Genomic DNA, 23,290 nt, shown 5'->3' on the forward strand with positions numbered 1-23,290 from the left:
TGCTCTATCACCTGGGTGGCAGTTGGTCATTCAGAGGAGATTGTTTATGTGAAAAGGGCTTGCAGAACCCTTCCTGCTACCCAGTCATGATCACGAGCACCTTGACCACCCAACTGTTTGGTACACTGTGGGTGCTGAGGCTTGTTCTGCAGACTGTAGGGTACTGTGGCAAGGATGCCCAAACTAGCTGAAACACTTCACTGCTGAAGTCTAATCCCAGAAGTGCAAAGAGCTTTGTGGACAGGTTTACCAAGTGAGGGATGGAAGCAAGACCTTCCTGAGCTCTGAGCTGTTGTGGATTGGCTGTCTCTTGTCCCTGACAGCTAGCTCATTTAGTATGAACAGGGACCCCTCTGCACTGCCCTGGAGTCTGCAGAGCAGCCAGGAGGGTTTCTCTCACTCTCCCTGGCTCACTTGGATCAAACATTTTGATTTGAAGCTGAGGAGCCTTTCCTGTGTACCTGGACAGCTGGTACAGTCCTGCAGAAACACGCAGGCAGCTCAGCTTTTTACAACCAAAAAACTTCTCTCTGTTATGCTAAAGCATAACTATCTGCTTGTAGTCTGGATGATGGTTTTATTCTTGAAGTGAATATTAAGAAGACAAAGTCAGGCCTTTGTTTGCAGGTGGATCATTATCTCCCCCGAGCTGAAACAAAGGGTGTCCTCTGCACGGGCAGGCTTGGAGAGCCGCCTGGCTCACGCAGAGCTGGCTGTGATGGATGCTGAGCCACACAAGATGCTGAGCCTCCAGGCAGGTGTTGTGCAGTTGAGGGAACACTCTGTCAATAGCCAGGAGGACAGTACCTTTATATTTTGTCCTCAACTATCGACACAGTGGCTCCTAAATGCCCCCTCTCTCTGTGTTATCTTCACAGGTCACCTTGGTATTCAGATGGTCTGCGACAGAGGAAGCATGAAGGGAGGAGGCTAAGTGCCAGTGGTGGAAGTCACACTCTGAAGGTGATCCGCTGTGACCCAAAAGCTTTTTGACATTCTTTGCCTTGGTTGTGATAGAGAGGAAGAAAATCTTCTTCTCCACACAGTGTCTGTAAAGTCCCAACAGGTTGCTTCCCTCCAGAATGTAGTTTTCAGCTCCAGGAGGTTTCTTACCTGCTTCCTGTGTGGAAGTGGCTGCAGGCTATGCCCAGGGGTGGGTTTGGCTCCAGTGCAGACACACAATAACTAGGTGACTGGGTTCAGACCTGACTGCAGACACATGCAACAGCCTCTCTCACTCAATTTTTCTCTCAGTAAGATTTGCTCTGGCTGATTTTCTGAAGTTGCTTGGAAATGTAGTGATAGAGGCTGTGATTTGCATGCAGTACTGCCTGGGTAGTTGGAGCAGTGGTGGCTGTAATCAATTCCTGTAATAAATACCAAGGTGCCAGCATCTCTTAAGTAACTCTTTGTTCACACAGTCATCTCTGCTGCGGATAAACCTGTTATATCCTGCCTTTAGTCCTCTTGTTTGGAGGCAGGTTAATGTGGTGAGATTCTGGAAATAGTAATGACTGGCAAGCTATGTAGGATCTATTCATTCTGCTTTCATGCCAGGTTGTGCTCTGAGGTGGCTAAGAGATTGCATCTTTCTTCAGCAATGGAGAGGCTGTGCTTTTGCTTTCCATCCCTCTAACTGTAGACCAAATTCTGCCTGCCTAGCACCAAAGATTTTCATGTTGTGTCTGTGCTCCTCTTTGCATGTACATCTGAAAAATTACCTTCCATCTTTAGCTTTAAGTCCACCCTCACTCAGTGACAAAGTGAAGGCAGCACTTAAAAATAAAAGTGCAAATTGATATAACCACGAGAGGAGAAAAGACATCAGTCAGGGTAAATTAGAAAGCCCAGAATGCATTAAAACAAGAAGAGAAGCAAAAGATAGCATGGAAGAATCCATGGCTGGCAGGGAAAGACAGTAAGTGAAGTAACAAATTCTGCATCCAAGTAAGTTGCAGTACCACCTGCAAAATGTGTGGGAAGCCTTGTCAGGGACAGGTGCCACCTTCAGAGCAACACAGCACTGCTGGCTGGGCCACTGCAGCAGTGCAGGTGTGTGGTGGTCCACCTCTCCATGGTGGTCCTGGCAGGAACCAAGAGTCACCTCTTTCCACTGCTCTAGCAAATGTTTCAGTTAATGAAAATCTCTTTCACCTGAACCCTTGCTGAGTTGCACCATCCTGGCTGCAGTGCATACAACTGCTTCTGCCTTGCAGATTTACTGCATTCTGTTTCAGTGGCACCTTAGGGCTAATGAAAACTTCTACAACGGTCCCTTGGGTTGCAGGTGCTATTTTAACTTCCCTCTTTACAGAAGACTGTGACAGACTTTGGGCACTTAAGCTGAACATGAGTGAGTTGAACACGACTGCTGCCCTGCAGCAGTGGCAGGGCAGGCTATAACCTGGCATACAAGTGATGCTCATGCGTGAAGAGAGAGTTAATGTTTAATAACTCCCATCAGGCATGAGATGTTAAATTTCCAGCATATGATCACAACACTGTTCTGCACCTTACTATCAGATTCCATGTGTCTTTGTGACCCATCAGACACATTCATCATAATTTTCTTTAGATATTATTTCTGCCTCACACTTCTTTCCTTTAAAAGAGTGGGGGAAAAAATTGTCATGTCCTCATCCTACTGCTCATGGTCGTCTCTATAAAACTCTGTTCTTTCTCTCTTTTGAAAGTGTAGAGGTTTTGGATTGTTATTTCTGGAAATCCAGAACTGCTGTTGATTTGAGTATCTCCTGTCCATATGCTGTGTCTGAGAAGCAGAATCACCCTGACTTGGCAATCTCTCCCTTTCACACTGTGTCTTTCCAGCAAGCATTATGAAGACAAATCACCATGAAGAAATTAATGTTCTACTTGAAAAAATTTAGAAAAGGGCTGTAAGAGTAAGTCTTAGGATCATAAAACCCAAAGACACTGCAGCAACAGATGGAACTGGTCTATTTAGCTCATTAAGGAGAATTTTAAAAGCATCTTCATCACAGTCTGTAAATGATTAAATGTTGAGCAGTAAGACAAAAATACTCAATCTAAAGATGCAGAGTCAATAGGTAAGACACAGTCTTTAGCAGTAACAGGGCTTAATCATTAGAACAATTTGCTGTGCATTATAGAGGATTTTCTGTGGCTTGAAATCTGGAAAATGTGCTGTATCTGCTCCAGAAACACTGGGCCCTTTGCAGGACTCAGGAGTGGAGGTTTCTGGCCTGGTACTGCAGGAATTGGGACTACATTATCTAAGTGGTATTTTCTGAACAAAATTGCCATGAAACCTACACACAAGATTCTTACCATTACAACCTTAGTAACACTTGAATATGATGGTTTTCTCTGATGACTTGTCACTAGCTGTGAGGAGTTCCACCAACCCAATCAGCCTTTCAGGATGTGTTAAGCACTCTTTCATTATAGGAACCCTTTGAAAATGTACCATTTAAGAGCTAAGTTGACATGGGTACTGGGGCACCTAACCATCATTTTAGGCAGCATAATCTAATCCCACAGGTGTGTAGCCTCTGTGGATATGTAAATCCTACTTGTAGATTCCTTCTCTGCGTATGGGCAGGGCAATCACCCACAACAGAGCAGCTCTTGCAGTCTGTGAGGAGGAGCCTTGTCCAGTGTGAGTGTTCTGCTGGTGTGAAGAGATCAGCAATGCTGTTGAACCCCTAAACCAGTGAGACTGATACAGCAACTGTGAAAGTCAGCCCTCGTTCTGCCCACTGGTGGAGGTTTGTCCTGCATTCCCTCTGCATAGCCCCTTCAAAAGCACTGTTCAGAAAGAGATCAAAACCATCATCCATGCCAAACAGTCAACTCTCATTTGATCACATGAGATAAAAAAACTTGCCAAAAGCTCTCACTTCTAGTACCCTTCTGCTTATTGCCATGTTGACTTATAGGCTTCCCTGAGAAGCAAAAGAGCTCTGCCTCTCTTCTTTAGACTTGGTCCAGATTTTATCACTAACTGTTAATGAACTCATCCTCTGGCAGAGTCACTTTAAAAGGAGACCTCTGCTCCAAGTCCAAGACACTTTATTTTTATAGTTCTTTACATTCCTGAAGCCTTGGCAGATCTCAAAGCTGAGCTAGGTAAGGATCAAAGGGGAGAGCTGTGCTTTTAGGGGGCATCATCTGATGCAGAAGAGGACTTTGGGGTACTGGTGGATGAGAAGCTGGACATGAGCAAATCGCCTGGGGGGCTGCATCCAAAGCAGCGTGGCCAGCAGATGGAGAGAGGTGATCCTGCCCCTCTGCTCTGCCCTGGGGAGACCTCACCTGGAGTCTGTGTCCAGCTCTGGAGTCCTCAGCACGGGGGAGACATGGACATGTTAGAAAGGGTTCAGAGGAGGGCCATAAAAATGGTCAGAGTGCTGGAGCACCTCTCCTGTGAGGCCAGGCTGAGGGAGGTGGGGTTGTGCAGCCTGGAGAAGAGAGGGCTGTGGGGAGACCTTCTGGCAGCCTTCTACTACCTGCAGGGGCCTACAGGAAAGCTGGGGGAGGAGCATGTAGTGACAGGATGAGGGGCAAGGGTTTTCCTGAGCAGGGAATATTTAGATTAGATATTAGTAGGATGTACTTTACTGTGAACATGGTGAAACACTGGCCCAGGCTGCCCAGAGGGGTGGTGAAAGCCCCATCCCTAGAGACATTCAAGGTCAGATTTGATGGGCCTCTGAGCAGCTTGACCTAGTTAGAGATGTCTCTGCTTATTGCAAGGAGGCATTGGACAAAATGCACTTCTGAGGTCCCTTCCAACTCAGAGCATTCTATGATTCTAGGAATGAGAGCATGGTCCTTTACCATGGCTGTTCATCAGGGATCCCATGGTGTTTGGAAACAAAGATTGGTGACTAAATAGTAAAGTGTCCTGGTTTCAGCTGGGATGGAGAAAGTTTCTTCCTAATAGCTGGTGCAGTGCTGTGACTTGGATTCAGTGTGAGAATAACATTGATAACACACTGATGTTTAGCTGTGCCAAGTAGCACTTGCCCTATATTCAGGATTTTTCAAGTCTCCCGTGCTCTGCCAGTGAGGAGGGGCACAAGGAGCTGGGAAAGCATGGTCAGGACAGCTGACCTGCACTACCCAAGGGGATATTCCATATCACAGGACCTCATGCCCAGTATATAAGCTGGTGGGCGTTGGCTGGGAGGAGAGCAATCACTGCTTGGGGACTGGCTGGGCATCCATCAGTGGGTGGTGTGCAGCTGCACTGTGCATCACTTGTCTTTTCTTGGGTTTTATTTCTCTCTCTTTTTGCTATATTCATTGTTATTGTTGTTGCTATTATTATTATGGTTTTATGGCAAAACCAGCTCTCAGAAGGATTTGGATTATTTTCTTCCCTTTCTCAAAAGTTACTTCTACTGTGTTGCCCTACATGATGATGCCATCAGATCAATATATTGTAGGGGTTCTGGAGCTTCACCCTTTTCCAGTACAGTCTGGATTAGTCCATGGCAAACAGTGGGGCTTTGTTTTGACTCCTGGGGCACCCCTTTTGGAATGGGGAGGAGAATCAGAAGGAAAAAAAAAGCAAAACAACTTTTGGGTTGAGATAAGAACAGTTGTAAAAAAAAAAAAAAAATTAGCAAAAAGAAAGAAAGAAAACCCAAGAAAGAAGCTGAAAAAACTTAGGATAAGCACTGCTTAACATAACTGAACATCAGTGTGCTGTCAACATTATTCTCACACTATATCCAAAACTCAGCACTGTACCAGCTGCTAGGAAGAGACTGTCTCCATCCCAGCCCAAACCAGGACATAAAGTGGTTGCTGTCTAATCTCTAAGTTCCCCAGCAGTTCCCCTCGGATTGTAACATTGGTTTTCACACCCTAACTTTTTTCTGGTTTTGCTCAGGTTTTGGGGGTTTTGTGTTTTGTTTTTTGTTTGTTTGGTTTGGTTGGTTGGTTGGTTGGTTGGTTTTTTTTGTGTTTTTTTTTTTTTTTTTTTTTTTGTTTGATTGGTTGGGTTTTTTTTTTTGTTTGGTTTGGTTTGGTTTTTGTTTTGTTTGGTTTTGGTTTGGTTTGTTTTTAATAGTCTGATAAACATTTCTGTTCAAGGGTTATTACCTTTCATTGCAGTTGGGAATGTGATTGGTGTGGCTTCTCTTTCCTTTTAGCTCCAGCCTCCTTGGGAAGACCTACAAAAGCATACTGGCTCTTCTTCAGTTCTTCCTGCTCATCTATTTTGGGGCATCTTCCATGTGTGGATGCATCTCATTCTGCTCCCCATTTCTAGGGAAAGAGCTCTGAATCAGGAGCATGTAAACTCTTCACAATGCTATTCATCTGGCCTGTTGCCTTTTAAAACCCTACATGGGAAGCACAGAAAATCCAAACTTCTCCACTTTGCTACACACTTTTCTTTTCACTTCTAGGTCCTCCTGTTGAGCCCCTGGAGCCAACGAGGCCTTTACCGACCCTTCCTGTTCGCAGAATTCACTCCACTTCAGAGAGAAAGCATGAGAGACAGCCCAGACCTCCCAGCCCTCCACTGGGTGATAGACCATCTCCTCCTGGCACAAAACCAAACATCTGTGATGGCAACTTTAACACCGTGGCTCTCTTTAGAGGAGAAATGTTTGTTTTCAAGGTACTAAGAATTCTTGCTTACCAATGGGTCTGTCATTAGTTTTATTGTTGAAAAAGATTAATAGTAGTATAAGGTAGTGAGATTTGAAATGCCTGTGAAAATAGCTCTGTTCAAGAAAACATAAGCAGATAGGCTCTGTAATATTTGTAAACAGTGCCTGGTGGGACTTAGAAAACACTCAGGCGGCCTGTGCACCGAAACGTGAGTTGGATGTACTGGCAGAGAACTCAGACACTATCAAGCTCAGAGACACACCTGCAGAGCCAGAAAGCAATACCAGCACCTAACCAGGGATTAAGCCCCATTGCCTCCAGAGGTGGCATGCATCAAACTCTGGGCTTTGGGGAGCACTCAGGCTACCTGGAGCTCCTGGGGAGTTTGAGTCAAACTTGCTTGTCATCTACAGCTAGGGAAGAAGGAGAGGCTTTCCTCAAGAACCCACATTAGAGTGCCTTGAATATGGAAATCCATGGTCCCATTCCCAAAATACATGTAGCTTTCCTTCTGCCCAGTGGTTGTAAATGGATTACAGTGGGTTACAACCCACTGCTCCTTTCCACCCTTTTTCACAGCACCAGCAATCAACTTCTCACCCTTTTGGCTGTCATCTTCCCCACAAAGTGCTTCCCTCACCGGAGACAGTGTTGGGCTGGGCTGGAGCTGTATTCTGAACCAGGACTTCTGTGTTTAATGGTTACAGGGCCTAGGCAGGGATTAGCAATGCTTGATGCTGGGCTCCCAGCCTCATTTCACTGCAAGATGAAAATAGTCTGAAGACGCTTCTGGTTTTCTCAGGATCGCTGGTTCTGGCGCCTGCGCAACAACCGAGTGCAGGAGGGGTATCCCATGCAAATTGAGCAGTTCTGGAAGGGGCTCCCTGCCAGGATTGATGCAGCCTATGAGCGCTCTGATGGAAAATTCGTTTTCTTCAAAGGTATGGTACATTTCAGTCCAAGCCCACCACATCTGCCTCACATCACACCCGTCTGTTATGCCATGAAGATGGTGAAGCCATTTATACTGTATCCTTGTCCTTTTCCAAGGGGACACGTCAAGCAGCCACTATATAGATCTTTATCCACTATATCCTTAAAATATAGTTCAGTGTGGGCTGGCCTTGCCAGGACCATCTCTGTATAAAGGTTTGATTAATGGAAGTCGACTTCCATGTGATGACAAGAAATAGCTCCTATTTCCCAGGGAGTGTCAATCTTCTGCCTATGTCTTTGAACATGTTTTGGCAGGGCATTTGGGCCTCTCCAGATATAGATCACCACAGACCCACATTTCTGGACAGTTGTCTCCTAAAGGGACAATATGATCAACCTTATGCTGGGGCCTATATTAGCTCCTTGCACTGTGCCAGTGGTTGAACAGGATCCTGTACCTTGAGAGCAAGTTGCAAGCAAGGAAGATTGGCTGGAGAACATCAGCATGCCCCTGTACAAAACCACAGTGCCTGATCTTCTGAATTTATGGCTGAAACTTCAGTCCCTCAGCTCAATAAACTATATCAAAAGTTTAGGAGGCTCAGAGGCAACAGAAATGATCAAAAAGTATGGGCTGACCACTTGCAATGAACTCCTCAGCCTGAATGAGGAATAGCAAAGACAGGGTATGAGAGAAGTGTTTGAACTAATGACTGGCCTAGAGAAGGTGAATGGGACAGGGTTGTTTTAACATCTCTTTCAGAACAAGAGCTGAGGAGCAGCCAATGAAGTCAGGAGGTTTCAGGTTCAAAATTAAGAGGAGCAGCTTTTTCACAGTTAGGCCTGGAAGTCTTCAACATGCTCTGGTTGATTGTGGCTATTTTACATTTATATCAAATCAACTCCTAATTAGGCAAATCTGTTTGTTGTGTCCCCATTCATCTCTAGGAGATAAATACTGGGTTTTTAAAGAGGTAACAGCAGAGCCAGGCTACCCACACAGTCTGGTGGAGCTGGGGAGCTGCCTGCCCCGGGAAGGCATCGACACGGCTCTGCGCTGGGAGCCCGTGGGCAAAACCTACTTCTTCAAAGGGGACAGGTACTGGAGGTACAACGAGGACAAGAGAGCAACAGACCCAGGATACCCGAAGCCCATCACTGTATGGAGAGGAATCCCTCAGGCTCCACAGGGAGCTTTTATCAGCAAAGAAGGCTGTATGTATCCACAGTCATTGTGCCTGTTTGTTCAGTAATAGCTTGTCTAGTCTGGGAGTTGGGTTGTTGGACGTGGGGTGTTTCAGGTATTTCCTGAGATAGGAATCAAGTCTCAGAAGTCTTAGGGGGTCACACTGGCACCTCTGAGTACCAGAAGTCTGAGATCCTTCCTGACCCTCATTCCAGCCCACGTAACTCCTCAGCTACTGAACTACACTATCTCAGTGCCAGCTCTGGGGGCTGGGGGCTTTTTTTCTGGTTTGCTGCCACAACAGCTCCTACCAGAGTTTTCCTGGGCCCTGATTGTGAGGATGCTGTAACTTACACTTTCCTCCTAGTTTCTTACCTGGAGCTAGTTCAGTCGCTCTTTTACAGGCTCCAACCTACCTGATGGACTTTAAAGTTAGCCACACTCCGACTAGTGGGGCTGGACCTTCAGCAGCTCCTTCTAACATATTTCTTTCTCTGAAGATTTCTTCCAGTTGATGAAATAGCAGAAAGGGTTTGTGCCCTTGAGGCCATGATTAAATTTAGGGCTGGAGGGCTGGGCTAGGCTGGAGGGCTGCAGTGAGAGCCAGCCAAGCTGGAGGACAGATACAGGAGACTCAAGGATTTCACCACTGTTCCCTTCTGCTTTTCTCTCTCACTCTTTTTTTTTTACCCCTAATCACTTTGGAGTGATTGGAAAAGGAGTCATTGGGGGGCATGAGAGATACTTCAGACAACGGATATTACAAACCATCATCTCTTTATTAGCACCAGGAGAAGGCTGCTTCTTTACAAAGGCCAAATCTTCTGGATTTTTGTGGCCAAAAGGACTCATTCAGCATCTGCTTCTTCTGGCTGGGTGAACAGAAACCTTAAGTATTTTTCAAACACTATTGCACCCAGGCACATATGTTCTGCAGGTTATATTAATTGCTTGGTAATGATGAGCAGATATTAACAAAAGCTTTGGTGAAAAATAACTTGCTGCAGAACACTTTAGTTAGTTGTTTTTTTTTTTTATTCACAGCTGGTCTTGGCCAAGGGGGATGGTGCTCTCCTTTAAATCCCAGCTCCAAAACCACCTTCCCTTTTCAATGGTTTTGGGATGCCCTGGTTGAACGTGTTTTATTTTCCCAGGCAGCTACTACCCTCCAGCCTTTCAGGCTTTCTGCACACCCTCAGGCAGGCACAGCTTATCACATTGGGAATGGTGTGGTGAGAAATACTCTCCGTTTTCTCTCCTAGTTTATACCTACTTCTACAAAGGGAAGGATTATTGGAAGTTCGATAACCAGAGGCTGAGCGTGGAGCCAGGCTACCCCAGATCAATCCTCAAAGACTGGATGGGCTGTAACCAGAAGGATGTTGAACGAAGCAAAGACAGACGCCTCCCCCACGACGACGTGGATATTATGGTGACAATAAATGATGTGCCTAGCACTGTCAATGCAATCGCAGTCGTGATCCCTTGCATTTTGTCTCTGTGTATCCTTGTCTTGGTATACACGATCTTCCAGTTTAAAAACAAAGAGGTGCAGCAAAATGTTGTGTATTACAAAAGACCTGTCCAGGAATGGGTATGACACAGCCCACTGCACATTTCAACTCATTGATCTGATGAGGACTACGGACAAAAAAATAAAAATAATTTAAAAAAAAAAAGCATTCAGAAGCCTACCAAACAGAACTACTTCAGTGACCTACAAGTTTTGGACAGCCTGGGACTGAAAGAAGCAGGAAAACTGGAAAAAAGTAAAAAGTACAAGCAGCCTTGCAGTGTGGAGCCTCTCTTCTTCTTGCTGCCTCAGTTGCTTTGTCAGTCTTGGTGTGCCATCCTTCACAGGCTCACTCTGCTAAACATCAGAGTCTTCAAGGCATGTTTCTACTGACCTGGGAAAGTTCTTTCAGTTCCCTGCACCTGTTAAACCCAGCATTCTCCAGTGTAGCTAAACCACCTTTGAACAGAACCATTTTTTAATAGCTCTCTCATAAATGACTTAAGATCATGAAATCTATGAACAGGAACAATTCAGTATCATAAGCAGAAGACATTCTGATGCTGAACCATTCTAAAAGATCTTAGTTTATTACAAAATCCAGGAAATTACCTGAATCTGATTTTCCAATACCTGCTGGTCAGACGTTTTGTACATTCATAACTAATCAATGCTGCAACTCAGCACCGTGCATGAGGAACCACTAAGCACTCAAAGAGGTAGAGTGCAGAGCAGAAGCTCAAGAAGCACCAACCAGACACCATCCTGTTACCTGGCAACATCAGGCTCTATATTGGGACAATGTGAAGACAAAGTAATTTGGTCTAAAAAAACAATCATGGGAATACACATATATGTTTTGGGAGCCATTCATGCAAGAAATATTTCGATGTCTTATGATGTTGTTTTAGGCTCCCATCAGGAAGAAACAACGAACCAATGGCTACAGATACACTGAAAAATATGTATAGACCTAGACGACGCTCTGCCCCTGTTAAGATGTTCAGAAAAGATGAATTGTTGTTATGTGGCATGTGTAACTAGATTGTGGAATTTGTATGTTGGATTTCAGGAGAATGGAAATGTTTGTTTGGAGTGAGATCGTCATTGTATTTTGCTGAAATAGTCAAAATACAGTAAGAATTAGGCCTGTTTATAAAACTAGATCCACTATCTGTAGATGTTACAAACATTGTATGCCTTTGAAATCTGGCTTTTGTTTTTGCTCACTTCTTCACAGGCAAATATTTGACAAGGACCAAAGGAAGCATGCTACATGGTAGAACGAGTTCATCACTAGCCACATTTGACAGAGACATAAAAAAATCAGGTCAAGGCTAGGTAAATATCTGAACTTCTGGCTAGTAACTTCTCACAAGTCTCTTCCTACAAGAAGTAGCTTCTGCTTATCCAGTTGTTTGGGGTATTGTGTCCTAACCAGGAACTCAGTGCATTTTCTTGATGCTGGTATTTCTACCATGGTAAATAAGAGTGGGAGAGGAGTTTCATGCAATGGTGAAGTCCAGCCCTTTACAGAAGTGCCATTCATGTATGCACATGAACTGCTTTGCACGCTCACTATAAGGAATAGATTAGTGTAAGCCCTCTGCCTGTAACTGAATTTTATTCAGTGCAATGGAAGTGCAATGCACAGAATGTCCAGTTAGTATAGAAAAAGTACAGCTTTATAATGTCATCTATTTAAAAAAAAAAAAATCCAAGGATGGCGCAAACATTCTAAAAGTAATTACAGTGATGAGGAATGAAGAAGCAGAAAGATTGTTAGCGTTCTGAATTTCTAAGTAGTGCTCAAATATTGCTATGGTGAAGCAGGATAGACAAATAGATACTATTAGTGAAGCCCACTAGGACTGCATTACATGTGGTCTCAAACTGTATTTTGTCCTTCATAACTGATTTCCATAACCAAGCTGTTTATTGTGTTTAAACAACAACAAAATATTGCAAACATATTACAAAGTATGTGAGAAGGTAGTAGATGCAAAACTTTGAATTCTAGTGAAAAAAATGTGATAACGTCTCACGATGGAGAGGAAAGGACCAAATGAAATTGGAGCTACTAATTAGCCAGCCCACCCACACGCTGCTCGTGTGTTGCTCTGTGTACTGTGTATGTGGTGGGATGCCCATGGTGAGTGCCACAGCCACACGGCACATCAGCTCACCTGTACGCTGCCATCTCTTCTGGGGCTCTGACAGCCCAACCTTTAAGCAACTTCCAACAGCCATCATTAAACAAAACAGAACAAAAAACATCGACAACCTAGAGACATGTCTGGTTTTGTTTGTGCTTTTTCCTCCTGCCAAAAGGGAGTTTAGGTCTGTTCAAAGCCCTGTCCTGGGTAAGAAGCTGTACAGGCCACATGGTGGCTGGGTGTGCAGCAAGCTGAGCAGTTTCCTCAGCCAGCTGCGTGTTGCCTCTCAGAGCCAGGCAGCCCAGTGCCACAGTCCAGCCCCCGGCAGAGATCTGCCCTGTCAAACAACTGCAGAAATAGTTTAGTACCTTTTCTACCTGCTCCTGGTGCAGGGTTTATGTATTTGACCCGCTTCCCCCAGGTACAGTCCCATTCACACCACTGTCACCTCTCTTTTGTTAGCATTAGCACCTGTGCAGTCCTGGGGTGGCTGGGATCTGGGCACAAAGATCAGTATTCCTAGTTCCTTAATGCTGCCATACCTGAGCTCTTTGCTGAGAGCCTGTATTATGCTGCAGACACGCAGCACCCGATCAGCAGAATGTCACCTCCATCTGCCTCCCATCCACATGGCTAAAGCATCCCCATGGACAAGTGGCCACGTTCCAGTTCCTGTCCAGAAATGCAGCACCAGGACATATTGCCACCACAGGGGAGCAGGGGACAGCAGTGCTTATTGAACTCCAGTCCCACAAGCCAGCAGCTTTTGTAGGTGTGCTCCTGGTGTGATACACACAACCCTGGAGCACAGGCCATTTGTACAGCCAGAGGGGAGTACTGGCACATCTCCCTTAAGCACAGCAGTTGCAGCCCCTCCAGTGAGCAGCCCACTATATACACTATATTGCTCTCAACATCATACTTTTTTTCCCTCCCAGTTTTTGACTACTTTGATAAATTTCATCCCCAGCAGAGTTGGCTTATTTTTCCAGGTAAGTTAGAGATGTGCTAGGATACACAATCACTACAGTCAGAACAGAGGTGGTCCTCCACTGCAAGAGGGATTAGTTCCTAACATCATTAAACCTCAAAGGGATCTCCCAGCTCTCATCATGAGGACTGAGGTTTGTAAAAATCTCTGTGAAAGATGCTGACAAAAGGGTTTGGATGTTAAACCACAGCATTGCAGCCAAAGCTACACACCCTATGACATTTTTGCTGAACCTTCACTTGTCACATGTTCATTCCTCCCTCAGAACCTCTGGTCAACTCTCCTTAAGCCTGTCACATTCAACCCAGGGCTTGTTTCCTGTCTTTCTCATAGTATCAGACTTATTTGTCCAGCACAGCTGGAATCAGCTGTAGTTCCTCACATCATTCCTGCAACACTTTGTATTATCTGAAGTCATGTGTTGTCTTCCACTGCCTGATAGCAAAGGTGGGATATAGCTGTGGGATGTAACCCTTGTAGTTGAGTAATTGCTCATAGAGCAGTTTCACTCTTAAGAATCCTGAGAACCTGTGGTAGCAATGCCCAGCACTGGGGACATACAACTTGATTTTATTGACTATTCCTTAGCATCCTCTGGCATTGACACTGGAGACTGCTGCCTTTGAGATAAAGCACATAAAAAGGGTCAGTGAAGTGCTGCACAGCGCTTTAAATGTCTCAAGAGTTTCAGCTTGGTGTGCTACTTGTATTTCTGCTGTTCTGTAACCTTTGAGTTGTCATCTCTCCCTCTTTCACGCTATTCTCATGGTCTCATCCTCAGGGCACTGCATGTGCAAGCTCTGACACTGCTATGCAGGTTCTCATGGGCAGGGATCACTAACAGTGTAACAATCTCACTCATTTCCCCTGGCTTCCTGTGGAGTTTTTACAGAGGAACCGAAATGTAATGAACAGCAAAGGAGATTAGCATCACCCAAAAATAAATATTTGCAGAAAAACCTGGCAGCCACCATTACTTGCATCTAATCTATACATAGTACTCAAGATAAAGATGCATCATGGATTCACAGACAATAATGCTTTGTTTGGCCTTTCTTTTCCTAATTAACTCCAGTTAATTCAGCTTGCTTTTCTGACTGAAGACTGAGCATGTCTGCTGAAACACCTGCCTTCAGGCCAAGAATTTGCTCTTGCACTGCTCAGAGTTTATGACTACAGGTGTGAAATTTGGATTCTTAGCCACAACATGCTTCACTTCACATTCCACTGAATTTACCTTTCTGTCAACCCATCAGCCAGCCCTCATCCTTACTAGTCAGAGTAGTTGGCATGGGCAAACCTGCCTGCAGTAATCCCCTGCCTTTCCTAGACAGGACAGTGATGCTGAACACCCCGGCTCCCAGCTGAGCTCCCTGTGAAGCTCCTGGTAAATCTCACTAGTTAGTCTTGACTTCTTCCCTCACCCTCAAGCATGTAAAAGGGCTCCCCTCTCATTCCACAGGATCTCTCTCAGAGTCCTTAAAAGCCTTTGGCACAAAAACCTGCCAGATGCCTTTCACCAATATTAATGACATTACAACAGACCTTCTCCATATCCCTGTGGACTCCTTTAAAGAACTCCACAGGTCTTGTAAGACATGACTTGCCATTAAAACACAAAGTTTATCCTCTCTCATGATCAACTATGTTTCTAATAATTCTCTTTTTTATTACAGCTTCTTTTTTCCTTGTACATAGGTCCATCTTACTAGTTCAGAATTCCCACAACCCCTTGTTAAGGACAGGAATCACAGAATTATAGAATGTTTTAGTCTGGAAGAGACCTCTAGAGGTCACCTGGTCCAACCTCCTACACAAGCAGGGACATCTCTACCTAAGTCAGGTTGCCCAAGACCCTATCAAGCCTGACCTTGAATGACTCAAGGGATGGGGCCTCCACTACTTCTCTGGGTAGTATATCCCAATGATCTATTACTCTTATCTTGAAGTTTTTTCTAATATCAATTCTAAAACTCTCCTAGTTTAAAATCATTACTTCTTGTCCTGTCACTCCAAACCCTTGTGAACAGTCCCTCCCCTGCTTTCCTGTAGCCCCTCTCAGGCACTGGAAGGTCACTGTAAGGTCCCCCCGGAGCCTCCTCTTCTCCAGGCTGAACAACCCCAACTCCCTCAGCCTGTCTTCATCAAGAGCTGCTCCAATCCCCTGATAATTTTTGTGGCTCTCCTCTGGACTCACTCCAACAGGTCCACATCCTTCTTGTGCTGGGGGCTCCAGAGCTGGACACAGACTCCAGGTGAGGTCTCCCCAGGGCAGAGCAGAGGGGCAGGATCACCTCTCTCCATCTGCTGCCCACGCTGCTTTGGATGCAGCCCAGGATGGGATTGGCCTTTGGGCTGCTGCTGCACATTGGTGGCTCATGTCCAGTTTTTCAACCACCAGCACTCCCAAGTACCTTTCCACAGGACTGGTCTCCAATAGACCCTCTCCCAGTCTATACTGATAGTGCTGGTTACCCCAGCCTAGGTGCAGGACCCTGCACTTGGCCTTGTTGAACCTCCAGAGGTTCCCCTGAGCCACCTCTCCAGCCTGTCCAGGTCCCCCTGGATGGCCTCTGGTTCCTCTGGCATATCAGCTACACCTCCCAGGTTGGTGTCGTCCGCAAACGTGCTGAGGGTGCACTCGATGCCACGATGTCATTGATGAAGATGTTAAACAACACTGGTCCCAGCACACACCCTTGAGGGACACCACTCATCATCATCCTCCATCTGGACTTTGATCCATTGTCCATCACTCTCTGGGTGTGACCACCCAGCCAGTTCTTTATCCACTGAACAGTCTACCCACCAAACCCGTGATTCCCCAATTTACAGATCAGGATGTTGTGGGGACTGTGTCAAAGGCCTTGCAGAAGTCCAGATAGATGATACCTGTAGGTCTTCCCTTGACTGATGCAGTCACTTCATTACAGGAGGCCACCAGATTGGTCAGGCAGGACTTGCCCCTGGTAAATCCATGCTGACTCTCTTGAATCACCTCCCTGTCCTCCATGTGCCTTAGCATTTCTTCTAGGAGGATCTGCTCCATGATCTTCCCAGGCACAGAGATGAGGCTGACAGGGCAGTAGTTCCCAGGGTCTGCCTTTCTGCCCTTTCCAAAGATGGGCAGGATGTCCCCCTTTTTCCAGTCACTAGGGACTTCACCTGATTACCACGATTTCTCAATATTATGGAGAGTGGCTCAGTGACTGCATCAGCCAGTTCCTTCAATATTCTGGGATGCACCCCATCCGGTCCCATGGATTTGTTTATGTTCAGGTTCCTCAGGCAGTTGTGAACCTTGTCCTTGCTTACAGTGGGACAGACTTTGTCTACCAGGTCCTTGTCTTGTGGGCCATTAACCTGAGGGCTGAGAAGAGTTGCTGGTGAAAACTGAGGCAAAGACGTTACTGAGCACCTCAGCTTCCTCCTTCTCTGATGTTACTGATTCACCATTGTTTGGCACTAGGGTGGGTTCACCTTCTTTGACCTTTCTTTCCTGATTTAGATACCTACAGAATCCCTCTTTTTCTTGGTATCCCTTGCCAAGTTCAGCGCTAGCTGCACCTTGGCCCTCCTGACTTTATCCCTAGAGAACCAGTGTCCCTGTACTCCCCCCAGGACACCTGTCCCTGGCTCAGCTGTGTGCAGCTTCACCCTGTTCTTTAGTTCAACCAGCAGTTCATGACCCAGCCATGCCTGTCTTTTTTCCCCTTACCCCATTTCCTGCACGTGGGGGTTCAGAGCTCTTGTACTCTACAGAAACCCTCCTTGAAGATCTGCCAGCCCTGCTCTGCTCCTTTATCTCCGAGGGCTGCTTCCCAAGGAGTCCTGTGAGCAGCTCCTTGAAGAGCTGGAAGTTTGCTTTCCTAAAGTTTAGGGTGCTGACTTTGTTTTTCATCTGTTCTATACCCCTTAGCACAGTGAACTGAACCAGTGCATCATGTTTGCTACCTTCCAGTGCCCAAGCTTCAAGGCAATTTTTTTAAGAGGTGACACACCCTATCCTGCTGTCTGTCTCTGATAATCTTTGCCATATCAGAAGCCCCAACACTGGACCAGTATCCTTATTATCTAAGGATCTGTATAATGCAGAGACTGGATTATTTTTCTTGTTTACCTCCAAGCAGGTTTTAATGCATAGCACACATCAATATAAACCAGGATTCCTCCCTATCAACTGGAATGAAAAAAAAAAAAGATACAAAATTCACAAAGGAGAACTTCACCCTTAGTCATTGCACTCAGGACAAACGCCTGCTAACACCACCAGCAACAGTCAGGTGCTTTGCCATTTATGCCCATGAACAGAGGCCTGTGAGGTGGTCAAAGGAAAGCAGCCTCTCACTCTAGTGAGACACACCGAGAGGAAGAGACCTGGAGTCAGTTCCAAGAAAGGTAGTCCACTAAATCAAAGGGGCCAGAAACACCACAAATTGTCAGCTGGAGTGGCAAGGAGCTATGAGCTGCTTAGGGGCCTCCCCAATGGCAGAAGGAAGGTGAGCTGTCTGGAAATGGCAGCCCCTGGCTCAGCCACTGTTCTCCACAGACCAGATGGCAGGACTCCAGTGATGACAGATGATCTCATGTCAATCTTTATTTAAAAGTTTAAGGAGCAACATTCAATAAACCAAAACTTTAAAAACTTGCCTAAACATCCAGACAGCAAAACAAAAATGGAAGTTTACAAACCCTGAAGCACCAGGGCCAAGAGTTCTGCCCACACTGCCTGCCTTCAGGGCAGCACTCCTCAAGAGCCTGGCTGAGTAACACAGCTGGGTGGAAGCACGTGAGGAGTGAGCAAGCAGTATCTACAGCTCCTTTCCAGCAGCACCACGCCCTGAGCAGGGCAGAGCACTCACTCAGCAAGATCACAAGTCTCTAACAGTAACTGGGCAGAGCCATGTTACTTAACCTTTGTCTCCCAGACACTCAGGGTGAAGTGGTTTAAATCTTTTTTGATTTGGTGATTTCTACAAGTTTCCCAGCATAGCTGGTTAACTCCTGCAGAACAAGCTCCAGCCACTGGCAGTAGCATACTTCTCCAAGCTGTCTCTTGCAGATGCCTCAGGAGCAGCACTCGTGCCACCAGGCATCTGCAGACAACAGATGAGATACCACTGCTCCAGAGGCACCCACACACTGCTGCTGTTAGAAGCCCCTGGACTGACTTTGAGAAACTTGTTTTGCCCAGAACTCAGCATTTCAGCATCACCAGCCCTGTGGGAACAGCTGCAAGTCAGGAGAGCAGGTGATGACTGCTGCATGATTTTGTGGCAAGTATTACAGTTTTGGTATTGGATATACAAGGGGTTCTTAAGTGTACCTACAGCAGAAACACCACTCTTCAGCAAGAGTGTGGAAAGAGAGTGCACTGCCCTGTAAGTCCTTAGACTGCTGTGCAGAACAACATTGATGCATTATTTAAGGCAAAATCATCTCTATGACCAGTATCCAAGAGCCACAAAAGTAAATATTGTGGGCTAATTTAAGGGGCTCAGTCAGCATCACAAAATAGGAAAGCACAGCTGAAGAACCATAAAATGTCAGCAAAGGGATAGGGAGCATTCCTTATGTGTAACTGATGTGCATTATCTAGTTTACAAAATACTACATGAAGTTGGTTTTGGAGCCTCTTCCTTGGGCTGGGCCTGCAGAAACATCAGAAGGTCTAGATGTCTGTAATCCAAAGTGCAGCTTGACAGTTCACTCCTTAGGAGCTTTCTGGGAAGAAGGAACCAACACTGCTCATGTCAAGCTAAAAAGACAAAACAGAAAGGAGATTTAGTAGATGAGTGCCACAACGTGCAGAAGGCATTTCAAAACACCAGGACAGGCAATTCTCAACCTCCAATTACAAAGGCCCAGTAGAAATTTCCCTTCCTAGAACATAAAGGTCTGTGAAGAGAGGGAAGCAGACCCAGCAGCTGCTAACAGCTAGCCAGAACAACAAACTTGTCAAACTGGCAAAGGCAAAATGTACACGCAGCCTGGTCTAGGTAGTTAAGAAAAGCTCAGAGCAAGTTTAATTATGACTCTGTTATGCTCAGAGACATCAGCCCTTATACAGGAACTGTAAAGGGGCAGCAAAGAACTCTTTCAAAGGGTTCTTCATTCAAGGAATTCCTTATTCTTTCCTTATGCCATAACCCATTCCCATACATTCTTAGGATAACTGAGAACTCAGCCACCAAGTCACAATTCATCTACATATACACCTAAACTTTGTAAAAAAACCTGCATGCAGTAAGGAATGGGGCAGGTCCCATATCACTGCCTCTCCAGGCAGAAAACAAGAAAACCTGCCTCCCATTAAAAAGTAACTTGACACAGCCTTTGACAGAAAGGCTTTTAAAAAAAAATTTAAAAAGGAGCAGCTTTCAGTTAGAAAGATTTAAGGCAGACATCATAGACAAGCTCCAAAGTCTTTTTGGCTCCAGAAATGGTTGTAGCAGGCATTTGAAATACTAATTTTATGGGTTACAAGAATCAAAAGCCAAGACATCAAGCAAAGTCTAAAAGTATTTTAAAAGCATTCTAACTTTTAAAACAAGATTTGTTTTTAAAAATCCATTCGAGTCATTGCTAAGCACTGAATAACTAAGAAAAAAAGTATCTGAAAATCAAAATAGATACTATTCTCACAAAAGGCATTATAACTGCAAAAAAAACCCTTACACTTTTCATACAGGACTAAGCAAGCTACAAGGAGACAAATCCTTCTAAAAGGAGGCAATTGTTGGCAGTAACCCAACAAAAAGAAAGAGGGTTAAAGACAGAAAACAATTGCAGAACAGCTAGTTTTATAGTAAAATCCTGATTGTTCTGATGATGATGACACACAGACCTGCATCCTCCTTACCTATCAATCAAGGAATCTCTCATGTTGGTAGCAATGGTACTTGGCTGAGCTTCGTTCAGCTTGAAGATGCTCTCTATGACAGAGAGCTCAGTGCTGGTGGTGTCCAGCCCACAGAAGGCACACCAGTCATTCACCACCATCCCCGCGGCGATCACCTCGCTGCCCCGGTTCACCGTGCCCGCCTGGCAGAGAGGGAGCAGGGAGAGCTCACAGGCTGTGCCCACAGCAACACCCCTCCCCACACACCCCTATCACAGCTCTTTAGTGGGGGGCCTCAACTGGCACTCCTACAAAGATTAAAATCTCTGGTGTCAATACAAAGAGTTCAGGTAAGATTAATGGGCAGCCTTTAATCTCTGCAGAGAAAACTCTGTAGCAGTCAGGGAACTATGACCTGGCAGGTAGGAAGCACAAAGGCACAGCAATTATGGAGTTCACAAGTACAACTGAGCAGGCACAGAGTTTTATGGCTTCCTTTTTTTAAACACTGCCTTTGGCCAGACCACAGACAATGTCACCATCAGCACAGCTTGAATAACCCCAGCAGAGAGATGTTTCAGAAGCAAACTGAAGGTGCCAGGCAGCTCATTCAGGCTCAGCAAAGACAGGGAAAGTGTCTCCTAAGACTTGCCCCATTCAAGTCTCCTCCTCATCTCCCACCTGGAACAGCTCTGCAATGGTATCTAGGAGCCCACAAGGTGTAAAACATTCAAGCTGAGAACTGGGCTGGGAGGGAGTGGCATGAGAACACAAGCCCAGAAATGCCTTACCACCAGTGGGACCTGGAGCAACGAAGACAGTTCATCCTGGTCATCAATTGATGTTTTGGGGTGCACAATTCCTCCTTGGTTACTGAAAACACAGTAACTTCCTACCAGCACTTGATCTGCTACCGTTTGTCTGAAAACCTCAACCTTCAGTACATCTGCCAAGATCTCTTCTGTCTCCTGCAGACAGAAACAGAGAATAAAGTCTTAGGTGAAACAGTATTGTAGAATTTGAAGTCAAGCTATTTCTGCATGCAAGCACCAGCTGGGATCCTCCCCTTTGGAAGCCTGCCTGTACTTTCACAATCCACTGCATCTACTCACTGCAGAACGTTTACCCAGCCTCTACAGGCCTGATGTTTCCAGTTACCTGTGTATGCTGAGCTGGGCCACTAAAACCAAGCCCAACACCACGCCTGTGCTGAGCAATGCTCCTCTCCCCTCTTCCTGATGATGCTGGCAGTCAGTCTATCAGTGGTGTCAATAGCTGTTCTCTGGCCACTCCCTGTGAGCCAGGCCTCTTCTGTCCCACACTGCTGGGACAAAATTTTCTTATCCTTCTGTACAGCCCTAAGAGCTTCCTTCCCCTCCAGGTTTTCACTGTGAACTACTCTGATGTCTCCCCCTCTCTGGCAATCTGACCTTACTTTTTACACTTGTTTAAAAGACAATTTGCTGCAAAGACCATTACCTTCCCTCCAACCCCTGCCCTCTTTTTCTGCCCTTTGCACTCCTAACACCAAGTCCCATTTCGTCACCTTTAGCCCAAACTGAAAGCAAACACTTTCAGTGTAGGAACCTTACAGGACCTTCACTACCTATAGCCACACAACACACCTATTTCTAATGCTATTAAGATATCAGATCTCAAACAAAAAGTAGCAGCAACTTTGTCTCCTCTGCCCTGACTTTAAACTTTCACAGAAGAACCTTCCATTTTTCCTTCATCCTTCTGCAAACAAGCACACTACCACACCCACGGCCTGCTTCAACTGTTGCAGATTTCAGCTAGCTCAGCAGCAGCTTGTAGCAACTGCTGTAGTCCTGACTAAAATCTTCTTTATTACAGTCTTTTTTCATTCAGTTTTACCTGTGCAAAGCAAATTTACCCAACAGCATACTTTCACATCCCTCCTATGCTGAGCACTCACTACAGCATGCTGAACAAGAGGGCTCATGCCAAACCTGGGGCAAGGTCCACATCCACAAGTAAAGATAAAGGTAAGGAAAGAGGCAGGCAGCAGAAACCAAGACAAAAGTCCAAAATCCAATTTTGAGACCTCTCTCTTGAGGAGAAAGGGAACAGAAGGCAGCACAGCCTCCTGGGACATTAGCTCTGCTGCTAGCACAGCCTGTCCCCAGCTACACCCAGCAACCCTACCAGCTACCACCCCACACTGCAGCCCCACCACGGCCACACGTGCAGGGGGAGCTTCCAGGAGTCAGAGCCACGCACCCTGTCGAGGTCTGGGTGCACGAGGGCCACGTAGTCGTTGCAGGCAGTGACGTTGCCCAGGGCAGACAGCCGCTCCTCCACGCGCTGGATGCGCACCGAGTCGGGCAGGCTGTTCCGCAAGTGCTGGAGCTCCTGGTCTGTGGTGCTGCTGGGGACTAACAGCCCGTGTCTGTTGCCTAAAATGGAAAAAAAAGCAACAAACAAACCCAAACCATGTTTCCGTGGGGTTTCCTCCTTTCCTGATGCTCATTAAACAGCCCCTGTCCCACCCTCTCCTCCCACGTCCAGAATTCAAGAGAAATAATGTTAGCGTTTAAAAACAACATTGCACCACGGTTAGGGGAGATCCAGGATGAAGCACAGACTTATTTCAGAGCAGAAAGGGGTGAACGACACTGTCTTTATTTGCTTTTCCAACAAAACTAAAGTAAGCCAGAAGTTCTCAATTAAATGCTTTAATGAGGAATTTCCTCTATAGAAGCCAATTGCCCCACAAAGCGTAGAGGTGCTGCTTGTTTGTGTTTCCTTACTGTGATGAAGCAGCAAGAGGGGATGAGCAAAGACAGGAAGAAATCTGCCTGACTGAATAGCACCTCACTAGCCAGAGACACTTCTCCTCGACTTTCATATTTGTTAAAGCCTCCACCCAGCCGGGCTCTGCCCCTCTAGTGCTGGCACTGAAACACTTAACCTTAAGAAGAACGAGATCTTCTCCCTGTTCGCTGGAAAGCCGGTGTGTAAGCGTCTTTAGCCTGCCCTCAAGCCCCGAGAGGAACGCCCTTTCCCCCACACACCCAGCACAGCCCTCTGGCCG

General features: G+C 45.9%; 2 protein-coding genes across 2 annotated transcripts; one reads left to right on the top strand and one right to left on the bottom strand.

The window, feature by feature from the left end:
- Positions 1 to 922: 922 nt before the first annotated feature.
- Positions 923 to 10,410, top strand: LOC103770094 (matrix metalloproteinase-24-like; the record flags this gene model as incomplete). The annotated part of the gene is made up of 5 exons (XM_008937346.1): positions 923 to 963; positions 6,402 to 6,616; positions 7,412 to 7,550; positions 8,494 to 8,760; positions 9,994 to 10,410. Coding segments are annotated over 5 exons (1,000 nt in total), but the record flags the coding sequence as incomplete, so codon positions are not given.
- An 8,573-nt stretch (positions 10,411 to 18,983) lies between these two features.
- EIF6 (eukaryotic translation initiation factor 6) lies at positions 18,984 to 22,652 on the bottom strand (the record flags this gene model as incomplete). Its single annotated transcript, XM_008937358.1, has 4 exons — positions 18,984 to 19,149; positions 20,254 to 20,435; positions 21,024 to 21,200; positions 22,477 to 22,652. Coding segments are annotated over 4 exons (545 nt in total), but the record flags the coding sequence as incomplete, so codon positions are not given.
- Positions 22,653 to 23,290: the final 638 nt, after the last annotated feature.

The sequence above is a fragment of the Merops nubicus genome, unplaced genomic scaffold, assembly GCF_000691845.1.
Source record: "Merops nubicus isolate BGI_N331 unplaced genomic scaffold, ASM69184v1 scaffold14780, whole genome shotgun sequence".
In the NCBI taxonomy this organism is placed as follows: domain Eukaryota; kingdom Metazoa; phylum Chordata; class Aves; order Coraciiformes; family Meropidae; genus Merops; species Merops nubicus.